Source organism: Motacilla alba, chromosome 4A (genome assembly GCF_015832195.1).
Source record: "Motacilla alba alba isolate MOTALB_02 chromosome 4A, Motacilla_alba_V1.0_pri, whole genome shotgun sequence".
Taxonomy (NCBI): domain Eukaryota; kingdom Metazoa; phylum Chordata; class Aves; order Passeriformes; family Motacillidae; genus Motacilla; species Motacilla alba.
This window is the reverse complement of record NC_052045.1, coordinates 15,740,821-15,758,223: the sequence shown is the minus strand read 5'-3', so window position 1 is coordinate 15,758,223 and position 17,403 is coordinate 15,740,821. Positions and strand designations below refer to the sequence as shown.

The window sequence follows — 17,403 nt, the reverse complement described above, 5'->3', positions numbered from 1 at the left end:
GGAGGAGGAAACTCAAGGCAGGAATACAGTTTAATTTTTAATGGGCTGCATTTAAAGAGGTGGTTGGCTGGAAATCTCACTCTCTCTCTCTCTCTCCCTTTCCCTGAAGGTCTGTGGCAGAGCTGCTGTGTGACAATCTCCTCCCTGGTGCTGGCTGCCATGGCTGACCCTGTCACTGAGGAAAGCGCGTCCCAAGTCCCCGAGCTGTGCTGTGAGTGTGGCCAGGCCCACCCCTTGCTGGACAATCACCTGTACAACTTCCAGGACGAGGTGGACGATGAGCTCATCTGCCACATCTGCCTGCAGCCCCTGCTGCAGCCCATGGACACGCCCTGCGGGCACACGTACTGTTTCAAGTGCCTTGAGAACTTCATGCAGGAGTATAACTTCTGTCCCATGGATCGCAAGAAGCTCTCCTTCCAGCAGTGCCACAAGTCCAGCCTGCTGGTGAGGAACCTGCTGGATAAGCTGCTCGTGCTGTGTCCTTTCAAGGCTGAGTGCCAGCAGACCATGCAGCGCTGTGAGCTGGAAGCTCACCTGCAGAACAGGTGCATTCCCCTTTCCATCCTGTTATTGCCAGGGCTGCTGTGCTGCTCATCAGAACCCTCCGTTCTCAGAGCAGCTCCCTAAACTGGGGCAAGGTGGGACAGCAGAGAAGCCAGGGTGAGGCTGCAGAGGTGGGTGGGTGAGGACAGTGTAATTGTGTGTGTGCTCTGAGCTGCTCACCTTCAGCCTGCCTGCAGATGCTAAACCTGTCAAACACCCAGATATCTGTGGGTCCTGAACTGGGCCACCAGCTCTGGAGTCGTTACAAACAAGCTTATTCTTGTTTCCCTGGTGCAGAGAAGAAAGGCACAAAGTCAAGGCTCTGAAAGCAAGGGATTGTGCAGTGCTGCCAGTTTAATTGGTCCAATTAAGATGTGCAATACTAAGTCTTTGATTCAAATAGTGCAAGTCCCTCCAAGCTGCACATTATGCACTTGCTGAAACACCTACTAATAATTCCATTATCTTCTCTCATTCTTTTGCCGAGAAAGAGAAGCAAATGAAAATTACTGTGGTTTTTTCTGTTCCTCTTGTGTAGAGGAAGGGAGACTTTTTGGTGCTTCCCTGCTGGTTGAGCTGTGGGCAGGCAGGACATTGTGACTTTAAAAGGAGTGCAGGTGACACAGCTCTTGCAGTGGTGCGTGGAGAGCCCTTGTTCCTACCTGGTTAATGATTTGCAGGGAGGGGGGCTAAGTGCAAGCCCTGCTGCAGGTGGAACAGTGTCAGCAATGGGAAATGCCACAGGCTTGTTTCATTCAACTGTGCTGCATTTTGTTGTGGCAATGACATATTTTAAAAATAAGGCAACCAGGGAACAGGTACACTTAGGATACCTTTGCAGCTCCAGCCAAGGATGAACCCTTGTGATTATCATCTTCTTCAGTCTCCATGAGCTGAGAGCTTGTGTTAGAGCCAGGGGAAGGGATGGAAGGTGCTTGGGTGCCCCTTTCCCTTTAGTTAAAGTTCATAATCTCCTTTTTCTTGAAGCAGCCCTTTGTCCTGGCTGCTCGGGCTGGGGCCATGGCTCACACCAGGGCTGGGCCTTCCTCTGCTCAGCAAATCTGCTCTGCTATCAGTAAACTCCTGTCACTCTGTAATCCCTCTGGCACAGGAGTTACACATAGGGGAGGGAGGGAGGCATCTCAAATGTTTACATTCGAGACTTGCCTGGAAACTGTATCATTCTCTTATATATGCCACAGTTCTTTCTTGGGAACATAGTATTTTAAGATTTGAAGCTATTTCACCTGGGCCATGGGTGCAAGTGGACCATCAGACTGAAAAACAAGGAGAAAAAAAAACAGATAAGAAAATTGCAGTGGGATTTGGGTGTTCTCTTGTTTTAAGTGAGATTGACTGATAGGAGAAGATTTAAGGAAATAAAAAGACATAGTAACTTATTTTCTTGGGGGATTTCCCTGCCTTTTGCAAATTGAATTTGTGTTTTGATATCTTAAGAGGGACATGTGCACAAGAGGATCATTCAGCTTCTGTCATTAAGTTCAGGGTTATTTTACTGCTTGGAGAATAAATGAGTAGGAATAAACCAGAGGAAGTAATACTGGGATGAGACTTGTTTAGCCAGAGTGTAAATAGTTCAGTTTAATTGGAAAAGTGACCCAATACTACTCATGTCTCTGAAAGTGATGTTTTTGCATTTATCACCTCATCAACTTTTTTTATAAATACTTGTAATAAAAGAGCTGTTCTTCCTCAGCCATTAGTGCTGAGACAGGCTGGTGACATATCTGCATCCAGGGCACATTTTGTGTGCACAGTTACATCCCATCCCTAATCCCACTACCTGCTCCTCACCTCTGTGGGGAGCAGCCAGTGGGATTAGGAATTCAGTTGCTCCCATTCAGGTAGGGCCATCACCTGCATGGCCTGGGAGTGCACCAGGTCCAGGGTCAGGTCTCATTGCACAGCAGAAAATGCCCAATCCTCCCTTGCTGCTCTGGTGTGTAGCTGGTGTGTTAAAACAAAGCTTAATTCAAAGTTGAGCTTGAAACTTGAGCCGCTTGCTTTGTATCAAGGTACAGTTCATAGTGATCTCTACAACGTCAGAGCTCAGTATTTGCTTATATTTGAGAAGGATTGTTTTCTTTATGGATTGTTTGCCAGGTAAATATTTAGCAAAGGAGACTCCTCTTGCTATTACATTCTTATTTTTTCAAATAATTTGCTTAATAATTTCAAAAGTGGTGAAATGACAAGCCTGCACTTAATCTGATACTTGTGTAAATAGAAACTGAAGGTCAAATGAGAATCAGTTTTATCATCTGAGAAACCAGGACAGCACTGGTGAGATCTGGAACCAGCTTCTTCCCACAGCTTTGTCAGAGCTTTCATGGTCTGGGTCACCTGCCCAGGCAGAGACAGTCACTGACAGTCCCTGCCAATCTCTCTCCAGGTGTCCAGGGTTTAAGAAATACAAATCTGAACTGCAGCGGAAAAGGAATCCCATTTCCAAAGGGAAGGAAGAGTCTCCTGCCAAGGGGGACACAAACACGCCCAGGGATCCAGAGCTCCCAAGTGGAGGCTCCTCACTCGTGGCAGAAAGCTCTGGAGCTGCTGTGGTGTCACTGGGGACTGCAGAGCCTGGACTGGTTAATCCAGCTTTTGAGGAGACTGAAGAAGGTGAGAGTTTGGTACAGAAGTGGAACTATGTATTTACCTTTCATGATATACAAATGAGGCAATTATCTCAGAAAATCCAATTTTTAAGTGCCCCCAGCAGTGTCAGACATCCTTAATGCTACTCAGCCATTAGTAGTCATCAGAGGCATCTCTTCCTTCAGCAGAAGGGAGATGCATTCATGTGCATCAGGGGTGGCAGACTCTGCTCACAGGCACAAAACTGTAGAAAACCATTTGGAGAAACTCTGTGAGACTGCAGCGAGTATTTGCAGTATTCTGTGGAGAAACAAAGGCAGACCTGTCAATGTGAACGTGGAGCACTTAAAGCCCTTGCAGAAGCCAGATAATTAGTAACTAGGAAGTGTTCCAGGTTCTTATTAATCTTGTTAGGAAAGTTAAATATACAGTCAGTTTCCTGGAGTGGTCAGTACCTCCCTCCTGGTGTTTTTCTAGCATAAGTTAGGTTTTGATTAACAGGCAGCTCTGGAAGCCGTGCAGATCAAATCACCATCTCCAGTGTAGCAGCGCTTGTCTCAGCTTGGTAGGAGGCAGCAGCGTGGAAACCTCAGTGCCTTGTCTCAAAGTTAGGCTCAACTTCCAGCCCCTGTGCCTGGGACAGAGGTAACTCACAGGTCAGTTCAGTTCCCTGTTGGCTTTCTCCCAAAGCACACTTGGAGCTGGTTTTGCATCCCTGGTGTGACACCTGCCCTTCACCCTGGCAGGCAGTGCTGGGCCTGCCTGAGTGTCCCCGTGCTGGGACATCTCAGCCCGCTTGCTGACAACTTTCATCTTCACAGTGCAGCATCTCTTCATCTCCAGTGTGCTGTGAAACAGCCAAGCATTCCTCCTGTTCTGCAGGGGGGATGGGAAAAGGGGAGCAAAGGAAATTAGAGGAAGGAAGTTGCAGAGCAGTAATTACAGCTGGGTAGTCCCTTTCCCTCATGGGCATCCTGGAAACTGGAATTTGTTATGTGCATGCTTCTAGCAGGCCAGCTATCACAGGAGAAATACAAATCTCTAAATATAGCCAAACCATACTGAATGCCTTTTAATAAATCCCAAGCAACAACAATGAAGAGTTTAAATTCATCAAAAGCTAGGAGAAAATGGGAAAAATTCTGGAGAAACTCTAAAGAAGCAGAGAGGTTTTAAACTTTTTATGTGACCTTAAGTCTCCTGATAGCTGCTTTCCCTCCAGATGCTACATTGAACACAACCTGCCAGGGGTCTGAATCTTGGGGTGCTGTGGAAAGGAAAATTCTGTTAATGTTCTGTTAATGTTAATTCTTTCTCTTCAATTTCCACAACCAGACCTTCCTCAGAGAACCAGTCTTGTGGCTGAAACCACCACCATTGAAATCCACCGGGAAGATCCAGAGGAAGAGCTGGGGATGAGGATAGTTGGGGGTAAGGACACCCCCCTAGGGAACATTGTTGTTCAGGAGGTGCTGCGGGACTCCGTGATTGCTGCTGATGGAAGAATTGCTCCTGGAGACCACATCCTTGAGGTAGGGAAACCCCCCTGGTAGCCCCATTGCTTCCCTTGACTGGGGGAGGAGAGTGCCTGGGAAAGCTGGGAAGTCTCTGCAGCTGAGGGTTTTAGAGCACTGCTCAGACCTCTGCGTCAGCAGCATTGTGTGTCTGCTGGGGCTCAGGAGCACTTTTGGCATTCCTTCCAGTCAGACTCATATTTCTCTTGCATGTTTGACAGCTTTTTGAAAAGTAGGCCGTTTTGGATAAAGTAAAAGATTCCTACCTGATAAATTTCACACAGCAGCCCCATTTCTCTGCTCTAGTTAGGAAGTCTCATAATCACTTGCTCCACTGTGTTGCTTAAGCTGCATATTCTCCGTGGGCAGGTCCAGGGTGAGAGCTGCTGACTGGCAGTGAGTATCAGCTCCAAAATGTGAGTAAAGGCAGAGCTCCAGCCCCCACAGCCTGACCCACAGCCCGGGCACTGCCCACGCTGGCAGGGCTGTGGGGCCTGAGTGACCGAGGCAAATCATCTGCCAAGCCATAAATCCTCATTGTCCCATGGGATTGGGCATCAGGGAAGGGCTGGCAGCCCCCACACAAGTGGCTGATGGGAGCTCTGAGTTGGTTTCTCAGGTAGACCAATGGAGTGACTCCTGTTTTATCCAGCTGGATTGTCCATGTCTCAGTCTCAGCAAATAGGGCAGGTCCCACACTTAGGAGCCCTATTAACTTCCTAAAAGACTGCACAGAATCTTATGGGACAACAGGCAAAGCAAAAGGTTGCCTTCTCAGAGTCACCCTGGTAATTGCATAATTAAGTGGAAGATTCCAGAAGCTTGTTAGACTATGGACCACTCAAAAGTGGAGATCTGGGCCTTCTCCAAGCCTGTACTGAATTCTGGAAATTAAGGAAAAGCATATCTGCATTTACATGGCATGGAAGGAATGACTGAACATTTCTGGGTTTGTTAGCTGTGTGGGTTGTCCTGTCTTGTCCCTGTCCTCAGTTATTCACCAATTACAGCCTAATTCCATCAGATTTCTTCATTCTTTTCCAGAAAACTTTCCTCCCTAATGTGCAGCAGAGTCAGAGATTGCACAGGGAGTTTTCCATCCTGCCCCAGCCTGGCCATGCCCCACACTGTGGACAGTGCCTAATTAATGTGGGCTCTGATTAGTGAGTGCTTTGTTTGTCTTTGTAGGTGAATGGCGTCAACATCAGCAGCGTGACTCACTGCCAGGCTGTCTCCTTCCTGCGCCACCCAGGCCCTGTTCTCCACCTCATGGTCCTGCAGGAGAAGGGCTTTTCCAACAAGACTGCACAGCAGGATTCCACCTCCACCAGCCGGGAAGTGATCCATGTCACCTTGGTGAAGAGAGACCGGTCCGAGCCCTTGGGAATCAAACTGATCAGGAAGACTGACGAGGCAGGGATTTTTATTCTGGATCTCTTAGAGGGGGGCTTGGCAGCCAAGAATGGGAAGCTGAGTCGGAATGACAGAGTCCTTTCAATAAATGGCCAGGATTTGAGGCAAGGAACTCCTGAGGCTGCTGCCCAGATAATCCAGGTGAGTTCAGACATGGAAAGGCTGTGTGAAAATGCCTGTGAGTGGCTGATGGCAGGGCTCCTGTTCTGAGCCAGGACTAACAGAACACACCAGGACAAGCTGCATTCCCCCAAATTTCTGTCATGGAAAGTGACTCCCCTCTGGATGTGTGGGAAGCGCCGTTTCCAAATGAAGATAAACACCAAGAGTGGGAATCCGTGGTGAGTCAGCCCTGACGGGTCTGAGGGGAAGCAGTGGCTCATAGCACAGGAGTTCATCTGAGGAGATTGCAGCTCCTGTGTGGTGTTTGCAGCCTCTCAGCCTTGCCCAGGGACTGTTGGGATGCACCGTGTGGATTCGTGCAGCAGACAGGGAGGGATCAGGGCAGCCTCTTGTGCTTCCAACAGTCACACTGAAGGTGCTGGCTGGGAGATGGGATGGGCTGGCAGCACAGAACAGATCCCTTTGGACTGATTTGAAGCAAATTTTACCTGTATTTGTGAAGAGAGACTAGAAAATGATGTGGGGCACCTCAGGCTAAAAGCATTCCAAGGTACTGAATGTGTAGAAGAGGGGTGGTCTTTCCCTGTGGAATGTGCTCCTGTTGCAGCATGCCAGATATTTTGGTGGAAGGAGTGGGCAAGGAATTCTAGTTAAAGGATTAGAGATTGCTGCATGTGCAGCAGATATCACACAGATCAGTTTAAATTCTTTATCTCCCCAGGCGAGTGCCTCCAGTTTGTGTTTTTATGTACAGATCCCGACACAATGCACCTCATCCCATTCTGTTTATATCCCAGAAAGGATGTGAGGTCAGCAGGAGGGAGAGCCAGTTCTCTTCACAGTTATCAGAGGAGTGCAGTGCCATGGGAGAAAGAGCAGAGTTCCAGCACTGAGGTCCTTTTTCATGTTGTGCTTCTGTTCTGTGGCCTCTTAGAATTTGTTTGCATCCCACAAGTGCTGCTGCATTCCTGTTGCAGTATGCACACACAGCTCCCATATGAGGAACTCTTTTGATCCCACTGGAACCAGCAACCAAAGTCTCAGAATTTGCTTCATGAGGTTTAGGGTTGAATCTCTTTGGAAGTGGCATTTGTGTAAAACTGCAACAGCTTTCCAAACACGATGCGTTCCTCTGAGAGCTAATTGAATTCCTTGCTTAAATGTAACTTAAAAAATCCCTCTTCCGAGGCCAGGGAATTCACTCTGGCACCAGGGAAGCAGGGTCCTGTGCAAGGACTGAGAGCAGCAGCTGCATTTCTGCCATGCAGGGCAGGAAACACCCAAGTGAGCAGGTGGGCCTTCCCCCAGTGAGCCCCTCGCAATAAGGCTCTGGCAGGTGATCTGAAGGAACAAACCCAACGAGGGCAGCAGGAACAATGGGAGCACTTCCCCTGCAGCCCTGCCAAGGCCAGGCAAGCAGCTGGTGAAGTGTTTAACCAGAGGTACCCTGGGGAAAAAATGGATGGGAGATGGTGAACAATAGATGAACAAAGCTGGGAGGGAAAGAGCTTTAACAACTTCCTGTGCAGTAAAAGCATCCAGTGCTTGTCATGGTCACTGTGTGTGGACCAGCCAGGGTTCCAGCTCTGTTCACTCTGTGGCACGACACAAGATGCTATTTTGGTTGTTTGTACCTAAGTGCAGGAATTAATCATCCCTTTCCACCTTCTCTTGTTTGGCATTTGTGGGGGAGGGAGGCACGAGTGAAGCCTGCCTCTACTCCTGTTCCTTCTGACTCATGTTTGCTAATTCCCTTTTTCTTTTTCCTATCACATTCCCTGGCTCATCACAAAAGGCTTTGCATCACATTGAGGACCTGGTGGAGAACCTCTGTAGGAACTGATGCCAGCCCTTCTCTCTCCCCAAGGCAATGAGGGCTGTCCCTCATTTCTAACCCGTTTTTCTGTCTTTTTAATTTCCTCCCCTTGTTTCTCTGGGCAGACCACGGAATCCAGAGTGAACTTTGTGATCCTGAGGCAGTCTGGGCTGCAGCTGGGGGAGCCAGGGGAGGATGGCAGCACCTCCAACAGCAGCAGCAGCAGCAATGGGGGCAGCCCAGTGCACCACCGGAGGCGGCCAGACCAGAACCACTACAGGCGAAAATCCAGCTACCAGAAGGTGGGGCTGGGAAATGAGGCCAAGGTGCTGCTTATTCCTGGTTTAGTAAATGCATTGTGCTGTTCTGGGATGGTGTTTATCACAGAAGGCTGATCAGCAGCTCCATTGCTGCTTGGGCAGGTTTGGGGCTTTTGGTACTGAAGAACCACTTTGTCACCTATAGGGAAACATCATTTTAAGGGAAAAAGGTGATAAAATTTCTCCAATGTTGATGCAGAGCTGGTGTTTAATCATTTGGAAAGGGCAATAAGAAATTTGCCATCCATGAGACATTTGGGATTTGCTTCCTGACATCCATCAAGCCTGCACACTGAGGGTGTTGCAGTGACACCCAGCTGAGCTGGTGGGGAGCCAGAGCCCTTTATGGTCCAGAAGAAGAATCCCCAGGTGGCCCCGTGGTGCTGCTGTGGCTGCAGTGTGGGTCTGCCACCCCTTTGAGGGGCACAACAAACAGCAGGAGCAAGAGGACAAGCCCCAGTGTGCTGAACCCAGAGAGATAAACTGTGTGCAGAACTTCCAGCTGAGTGACAAACCTGCTGCAGCTGCTCAGAGTGGTGTGTTTCAGTGTCCCTGGAGCTCAGGGAGTTCCTGTGTGGCTGGAGTGTGGTTCCTGCATTTAAATCCCTGAGGAGCATTCACACCCTGTTGTACAGCCTGTGCTCTAATGTGTGCCTTCACTGCAACCTAAGCATTCAATCAGGGAGAGCTTCACTGCTTGGCATGAGCAGCCCTGAGATGAGCTCATAGCTTGTTCCTCAGAGGAAGCATCTCCCTGCAGCAAATGGATTTGGGATCATTGGGACAGCACTGAGGGTTCACCTTAGAAATGCTGCTCTATATTCCCACCCACAGCAAGGACATGGGAAGCTGACTTTCCCCTCCAGCAACATTGCTGGAATGCTCTGGATGAAGGAGACAAATGTTGCTGTCTTCCAGAGCTGGGCTTCTCCTGTTAAATGCATTAATGAAGCTGCATTTTGTGCTGTCATTGCTTTGTAGGATTTGCCTCAGGGATATGTAAGTCATGAGAAGACAGTTGCAATAAAAAAGGAGCCAAAGGAATCTTTGGGAATCACAATTGGAGGTGGAAGGGATAACAAAAACAAGCTCCCTATCTATGTGACAAGTGTGCAGCCCATTGGATGCCTCTTCAGGGATGGCAGAATCAAGAGAGGTAAGGGAGGCTCTCAGACTCTTTATCCTTTAGGAACTGTGGGGTATTTCCAATGGAAGGTGGACTTGGACATGGAGAGAGGCTGGAAACAGGGCTCCCATGACCCCTTGAGGCTGAAATGGGCCCCGAGCTCTGTAATAATCCCATTTTATTTCATCAACAGGGGATGTACTTCTGAGCATAAATGGCATCGATTTGACTCATCTGAACTACTATGAAGCTGTCTCAGCTCTGAAATCCAATGCAGCTTCCCACTCAGTCACACTGAAAGCGTTGGAAATCCTCTCCCTGAACTCCCCAGAGCCATCCCTGGACATCAGGGAGCAGGGATTCAGCTGGTCTCCCCTCTGGATCACGTGGCTCGGATTGCCCAGGTATGTTTGTCAGGGACTGGATGGAGAGCTGTTAATTACAGGGTTGACTTTCACTCAAACACTAGAAATTAATTACTTTGTTGATGAGCTTGGAAGCATTCCTGGTATTCCCGTTTAGCTGAAAGGCAGTGGAAAGCCTCCTTTGCCAATGAGATCATAGAATAATGAGTACATAAGGAAATTCCACTGTTTTTCTGGAGTGACCCATCATTCCCACACTCCTGTTGGACAGTAACCATGCTTTAGAGGCCCTGAAACCCACTTTTTAAAGAGAAATAGTCAATGTTAGATACAGTCCTTGCTAAAGTACTGACTGAAATCCCTCTGTGGCTCTTTCTGCATCCCCTAACACAAGCCAAGAGACACCTGGGCTGTCTGGGAGTTTCTAATCTGATCATCTCACTTGGGGGCAGACATTCTTTCAGTCTAACTCTTCTTGGCTGTTTTAACTGTGTCATCTTCAGCATGAAGCAGAAATGATTTTGTACAGTTGAGTTTTCCTGCTGCCAAGCTTCTTACAGCACAGGTTTTAACCTGGTAAGTTCCAAGAGAAGCTTGAATTTCCCTCTCCTTCCTGGAGAGGTGAACCTCTGGCTCCCTCCCTTTAGCAGTTACATCAGAGCACTGTGAAAAGCAGAGTCAGCTGTCATCCCAGCTGACTGCAGGAGCATCTGCAGGTGGAACATAAAGCCAAAGCTGCTGTGGGAAGCTTGGATCATTTACAGCCTTGTTCATTGAGACACCTAAAGAAGAACCACTCACAAAGCCTCTGTTGTGTTACTTAGCAGCCTGTAAATAAATGTTCAACAAACCAGCCCAAGGAAAGGCAGGTTTTGTGTCTCCTGTACTCGGCCTGTGCTCAGCACCTCCTCCCATCTCCCTCTGCTCCCCCAGGCATTGGCCTGGCTGCTCCAGGCAGGTCTGGTGTGAGCTGGCCCTCAGCTGCACCTGGAGAGCCCAAACCAGGGCACAAACCCTCAGAGGCTGCCTGGTGTTTGTTCCCTGAGCTGCTGCTGCAGTGAACTACAGCAAGGCAAAGCCTGGCTGGGTTTCTTTTCTTCCTTTCCCAATTTTTCTGGCTGTCAGGTGACTTGCAGCTTCCCCACGCTCTGCTGCAGGGACTGGAGTCTTCTCTGCTCCTGGCTCTCCTGCCTTCATTTCAGGAGTGTCCTGACATCACCTGCATTTAATGCATTGCTGGAAATTCCTTTGCTGCTGGTATTGATGTTCCCCCTTCTTTTGACTCCTGAAGCAAGAAGTGATTCCAGCTTCCTTTTACTCAGCTTGAATTCTGGCCCTGGAATGTGAGGGTTGGTAGGAGGCACACAGCAAGGATCCCACTGTGGCATCTGACAGAATTTCCCTCTCGTTTCCTGCACTAAAAAGGGCTCTAATTCCTGTGCTTCCTCCCTGCTTTTCCCACCTGCTCCTAGTGAGACCTGGTGGCCGCTGGCCGGTCACCCACACAGTGTTTGTCACCTGGGCATGTTTTGGGTGCCTCTGGCATTTCAGGCTGGCTCAGGGAGGTGCAGCTGCAGCGAGATCCCAGTGCCATCTCTGCTGTGGTGTGGTTCCATTGCAGAGAGCTCCTTACCCACCCAAACTGGTTTCCTTTGCACAGGACCCAGCCCCCAGTGCTGCAGGGGAATGTCCATTGCACTGTGGCCCTGACAGACCCTGTGTGCACCACTGGCACAGAAAAGCCCCAGAAATGTGCCCAAACTGGAACAGCACCAGCTGTTCCACTGGGATCCGCTCCTTGTGGCTGCCCTGGCCCCAGTGCTGGTGTGTCCTGCAGGGTGAAAGCTCAAAGCTAATTGCATGTGCAAGTTTGGGTTTGTTCAGCCTTTTTTTCCTCGGTTATTCCTCTGTTCCTTTTGGAGGAATGTATTTCTAGTTTAAACCCAGACTTGCTGCTGAAAAGGTGTGAGTTGAAACGAGTGCTCAGGGCTAGGGAAGTGAATTTGATCTTTGCAACACTTGAGCCCACAGTGTTCCATTCAGGCCTTGATTCTTGTATCTGCGATTTCTGTTTCTATCAAACAGAAACCTTGGTTTCTTCCTAGCATTGTGTTAAATCCACACCACTGCTAGTATAAAATGCCATCTCAAAAGCTGGTTTGGACCAGGCCCATGTTCTAATCCAACACATCCTGGATCCCAAAGGTACCAGAGACAAAAGTTTGATTATCTTTTCTCTCTAAAACCTTTGTTTCTTGAAAGAACAGTGCACCGTGTGGCTTGTGGAGAAGTCTTGGGGGTGGAAAAGCAGTTTTCCTGCCTCCCTCTTCCCTGGGGTTTATCTGACTCCAGTCTGACTCTTCCCACAAGAACCATGTGGAGCTCCCAGCCGCTGCAGCTCCAGCAGGGACCAGGAACTGCCAGCTCAGCAGCGTGCTTGGCACCATAAAACCTGCACCTCGACCTTCCCTAAACTCTCCAATTCTTTTCCCACAGTCATTTTTGATTGTGGTAAATTAAAGTTTCTCTTCCTATAACCCCTTTTTAATATGGAAAACGGATTCCTAGCAAACAGCCCTTTCCAGCTCCTGGGGAACGTGCCTGATGTTTTTATTTATGGTCTGTGCTGACGCAGGCACTGTTGCTCTTGGGGCTATTCATTTGCAGAAGCTGCCACAGCCATGGCTCAGAGCTGTGTTTTTGCACTTGTGTGGTACCGGTGGAAGGAAACCATGGAGGAATCAGTAAGCTGGAGCTGGGTCTCCCGGTGTTTATGTGTGAAAAACTCCTACAAAAGTAAATTACAGTTTGAAAGTAGATAATTGGATCTTTCTCCTGGTGAGAAGTTAACTGGGAAGGCTTTTGAAATCTGAAACTCCTCGGCAAACTGCTCAAGCGAAGCCCTTGAGGCAAAAACGTTTATTAGGAAAAGTTTAGCTGCTGGAATAGCTCAGCGGGTGATGACGAGCAGCAGTTTCACAGCTCCGCTGCCAGGATACAACCTGAGCTGGAGCCGGCCTGGGAGCCAGGACACGGGAGAGCTCCTGCCACACCCTCCGTGTCACCTCGAGGGGCTCTGTGCCACCAACTGCTGGCACTTCCATCTCACAGTGCCCAAGCTCCCTGAGACCTCGCTGGCCAGCATCCAGAACCAGGGAGCTCTCACCAAGGAGCCCAGCATCAGAGCTGCCGTCCTGGGTCCTGCCGGGGGGCTCTGGGCTGGCAGCTGCTGCGGCTCACATTCGCTGCCAGCAATCTGAGTGCCTTCCTTGAGCCAGTGCAGTGCACAGAGGGGATAAAGCCTCTGCTCTCATCGCCTGCATGCCGGTAGCTGCTGCTCACTGTCGTTTTGGCTTTGTCTCTGGTGCTGTGGGTGTTCGTTAGCAGAATTCATGAAGTTATTCAGGAGTCTTTCAGATCCCAAACCCCTTTAGAGCTGGGCGATTTCCTCTTAGCTCTTAACTAATACTCAGAAAAGATTTCTAGAGGACTGGCATCATCCCATTTGAGAATTAACCCTCTGACACGCCTTGCAGAGGAGCGTCTCAAATCCTAAAAACCAGGAAAATGAGGCTGCTCATAGCTATGCTTTCCATGAGGAAAACACAAATTCCTGCTCAGGCAATTTCCCTCTGTTTTTGACACAGCTACCTTCACTTCTGTCAAGATATTGTCCTTAGTAAAGGAAACCTGGAAAGTTGGGGCTTCAGCATCGTGGGAGGCTTTGAGGAAAGCAAAGGAAACCAACCCTTCTTCATCAAAACCATCGTGCCCGGGACTCCCGCGTTCCGGGACAGGAAACTCAAGTAGGTGTGAGGTACCCGGGGAACCGTCACCACCCAGGGCTGGGGGGGGTTTCCAGACTGAGCCTTGGAAGGAGCTCAGCTCCAAGTTAATGCCTCTTGCACTGTTTGAAAGTTAATACTGCTGCCAAACTTGTAACAAACTAAGGCCTGCGTTAAGCAGTGTTTTGGTTTCTCCATAAAGGTGCAAGGAATTGGAATTTACAGCCCTTTAAAGCCTAACGGTGAAGAGTTTAATTGAGTAATTAGGTAAAAGTAGAAAGGGGATGTTTGAGATGAATCTTGGAGGTTCCAGACTATAAAACCTCCTGGATTAGGAAAAGTATCCCAACAGAAGCAGCAGAAGCTCTTCTGTGCAGGAACCTTACCTGCAGCTTTGCTGAGGTGGTTGATGGTGAGATCCCAGTGAGGGGAGCAGGGTGGGGCTGCAGGACCCCACAGGCACCTCTGGGCTGCTGAGCTGGCTCCTGGGCACCAAGGGCTGCCACTGACAGAGGGAGGGGACACAGCTGGCTGCAGGGAGCTGGCTTTGCTCCCAGAGCTGAGGGGGGAGCCCTGGGCTCAGCTGGGCTCCTGCTGGAGCGTGGGACAGGGCTGTGGGGGCTCAGCCCCTTGCCCCCCTCAGAAGGGGCTGGGTGTGCCGGAGAGGGGCAGGTCCCTCTCCCAGCTCTGATGGCGGCAGTGCAGCTCAGTGCCTGGAGCCAGCAGTGCTTGACCAGCACAACTCCTCCCCTGCTGCCACCCAAGCACCAGCAGTGCTCTCCTTTTCCCTGCCCTCTGACTCAGGGGAAAGGTTCTTCCAAGGAGGAGTTGATGGTTTGGCTCAGGGTTAATAATGAACCCAGTCCTGACTGGATGCTGTCTTTGGGCAGGTGTGGAGATGAAATCGTGGCAGTGAACGGAGTGCCAGCAATAGGAATGAGCAACTCGGAATTAATCCCAATGCTGAAGGAGCAGAGGAACAAAGTCACCCTGACCGTGGTGTCCTGGCCAGGGAGCCTGGTGTGACAGCTCCATCAAACCCCCAACGCTTCCAAGTATCCAACAGCAGCTGGGCACAGCCAGGCCACACCTGACAGGAAACAGGACTGCTCCACTCCTGCTCCTGGTGCATTGCCATGGAAGACTCCTTGCTTCCTTTTTATGGAAAACGTTTTACCAACAAATCTGTATGTTGAAGTCAAAGTAAGGGTTAATCCAACAGCTGTTGGAGCTTCCCAGGCTCATTAAAGCTCCTTAGGATTGGTGTTTCTCCACAACCTGCCCTGGAGGCTGCTGAGGCTTGCCTTGATTTTAGGGCTCTGCTTTCCATTGAGTATTTGGACAGGTTAAAACAGAGGCTTTTAGAAACAGCTACTAGGTCTGCAAGGATGGGGACCCAATTTAGGCATTTCTGTCTGTCAGGATTTCCCAGTCCTCATTTTTAGGTGTCAGTAACCAGAGGGATGTGTTAAAACATGACAACCCCACGGTAGCTCAGAGCTGCTGGGCCAGCCTGGTGGAGCTGTGTTACCTTATGAGGGTCCTGGCACAAATCCCAGTTCAGGATCCTGCCAGCTCCACTGATTTACTGCAAAGGGACAATTTCAACAGCTTGAAGAACCACTCTCAAAGGCACCAGCAAGAGGGGTTTCATTGAAATATGATGTTGCAAAGTGTGACTTTACTAAAGGTCAAGGGCAAGGCTCTCTTATTGCACACAAGTTTCCCTGGTTTTAGGATTGATAAAAGCAGCTTTTTCCCCAGAAGGAAGGTGGGGAAAGGGAAGAGCTGGTGTCAGACAGCCCTGGCCCAGTCTGATGCCTGTCTTATTTTTATGTTTCCAGTGATGAAGGGCAGAGTTCAGGCAGGGGCAGAAGCACCTGTACTGTCAGGGAGAGATTTCTCCTGCAGTTCCCTTCATGTCCCTCTTGCAGCTGGAGCCAAATATCAACTTATGGGATCAGGGGAAGCTCAAAGGATCCTTGGCTGCAGGAAAAGTCACCGCCAGAAGGAGACTGTGCCCAGCCTGGCTTCAGTTCAAACCCACTGTGCAGTTGAAATTTACAATTCAAGAACTGAAGCCCAGGCAGGGTGCTTTCACCTCTGACACTGTGAAAGTTCCTACTTGCAAACTCCACCTGAAGCAATTCCCCTTTTGAGCAGTTTAATGAGCAGTAGAGATGATGGGTTTTTCTCAAACCAGGTTGCACTGAGAGATCTTTGCTCCTGTGCTGCCTCTGCTGCACCTTTTGCAGGACCAGCTTTGTAGGAATCCAAGGAGTCTGTCCCCTGTCCAAAAGCTGCCTGGAATGAATGTTTAATTCCCTGTAGCAGCCCTGCAGGAAAAGAGCCCAGGCATGGCTGAAGCTTCTCCTGGGCTGGCAGTTTGTCAGTTGCTGTCCCTGGGCCTCGTTCACACACAGTGACTTCAGCTCCTGCGCTGGGAGCTGCGGGCAGGGACAGCAGGGCCTGTCCCAGAGCCCAGGACACAGCAGGAGCCTCAGCTCCATCCTCCCTGCAGCTCTGGCTGGGCTGAGGAACACCTCTGGGGACTCTGACAGCACAGCTGGGGCACCTGGCCTCCAGGGCTGCTTTCCTGTTCTACTGCGCAATGCTGAGAGCAAAATAATCCACAAAGAAAACTCATCACTGACCTCGCTGGGACACAAAAACATGAAGCAATTTTTTATCTCTTTCCAATCAATGTGCAGAATCTGTGCCTGGAACAGTAAATACTGATGTGGACAGAGAGAGGGTGATTCCCACTGCCCGCCCCAAGTGTGGGGAAAGGGCAGGAGGGAAGAGCTATGCAGCTGCTGGGCTGGCAGTGGAGGGAGGAGGAGGCTGCAGAACCATTTTTACTCCATCTCCTTTCAAGGTGCCTTCAACTTCACCAAAAAGTCCTCATAATTTAAATTTTGTTTCCAAAATCAGCTTGTTAATAGATGTTGAATTTGTTTTGATGCCTTTATAAATTATTGTAATATTGCTGAAAAATATGCATTAGAAGTGTGGTTTTTACCCTTTTTTCCATGTAGTAACTAATGCCCCCAGAACAGGTCACCTCAGCAAGACTGCTCCAAAGTGACCCTGTGGCAGGAAACAGTGTTATTGTCTTTGCTTCTCCCAGGAAAGGAGCTGGACTCTCCTGAAATACACTGTGGCTGGGAAAAATCCCTCACCTACAGTAAACCCCACATCCCCACACCACTAAACCTGCAGCAGCTTCCTGCTGCAAGTACAGATTATTTCCAACACCTCACCTTTACATTTCCCTGATAGTAAAGGCAAACAATTTACCTCTATTTAATGAAAAGAAACCAATTTAAAACTACTTACCTCAAATTCACAGCTACTCCTGACCCCAAAAGCCTGCCCCCATTTGTGGATATCCTGTGACCTGGGTCCAGCTCATTCTGGTAACACAGGAGGAGGTGCCTGGATCCATGCTGGATCCCCTATTCCCAGCCCCACAGCAGCAGCTGGGGTGCAGACTGGATGTGATCACCATGAACTGTGCAGGAGGTCAGGCAGTGGGTGTGGAACAGCCCTGGCTGCCCCTTGAGAGGCACCAGGGACAGCTGAGCACGCAAAGGTGGGAGAAATGTCCTTGTTTGGGGCCAACCCCCCTCCCCTGGGTGCAGCATTCCAGTGGAGCACCGTTCCTGATGCAGGCAGGGAAAGGCAGCTCAGAGGGGGCTGGGGGCACTGCCAGCCCCACAAGGTCAGAGCTCCTGTGCTGGGAAAGCCAGCAGCTCTCATCCTCACCAAACGCAGGC

At 49.7% G+C, this 17,403-nt stretch overlaps 1 protein-coding gene across 2 annotated transcripts in view; it reads left to right on the top strand.

The window, feature by feature from the left end:
* The window catches only part of LOC119695036 (ligand of Numb protein X 2-like), a 29,122-nt gene extending 12,501 nt beyond the window's left edge, over positions 1-16,621 (top strand). For both annotated transcript variants that reach the window (XM_038122838.1, XM_038122839.1), the window contains 9 exons: positions 110-548; positions 2,960-3,186; positions 4,498-4,694; positions 5,865-6,230; positions 8,154-8,330; positions 9,330-9,504; positions 9,668-9,878; positions 13,487-13,645; positions 14,515-16,621. In XM_038122838.1, the coding sequence (XP_037978766.1) occupies positions 160-548; positions 2,960-3,186; positions 4,498-4,694; positions 5,865-6,230; positions 8,154-8,330; positions 9,330-9,504; positions 9,668-9,878; positions 13,487-13,645; positions 14,515-14,650 (2,037 nt within the window). In that variant the 5' untranslated portion in view covers positions 110-159 and the 3' untranslated portion in view covers positions 14,651-16,621. The remainder of the gene's footprint in view (positions 1-109; positions 549-2,959; positions 3,187-4,497; positions 4,695-5,864; positions 6,231-8,153; positions 8,331-9,329; positions 9,505-9,667; positions 9,879-13,486; positions 13,646-14,514) is intronic.
* The last annotated feature ends 782 nt before the right edge of the window (positions 16,622-17,403 follow it).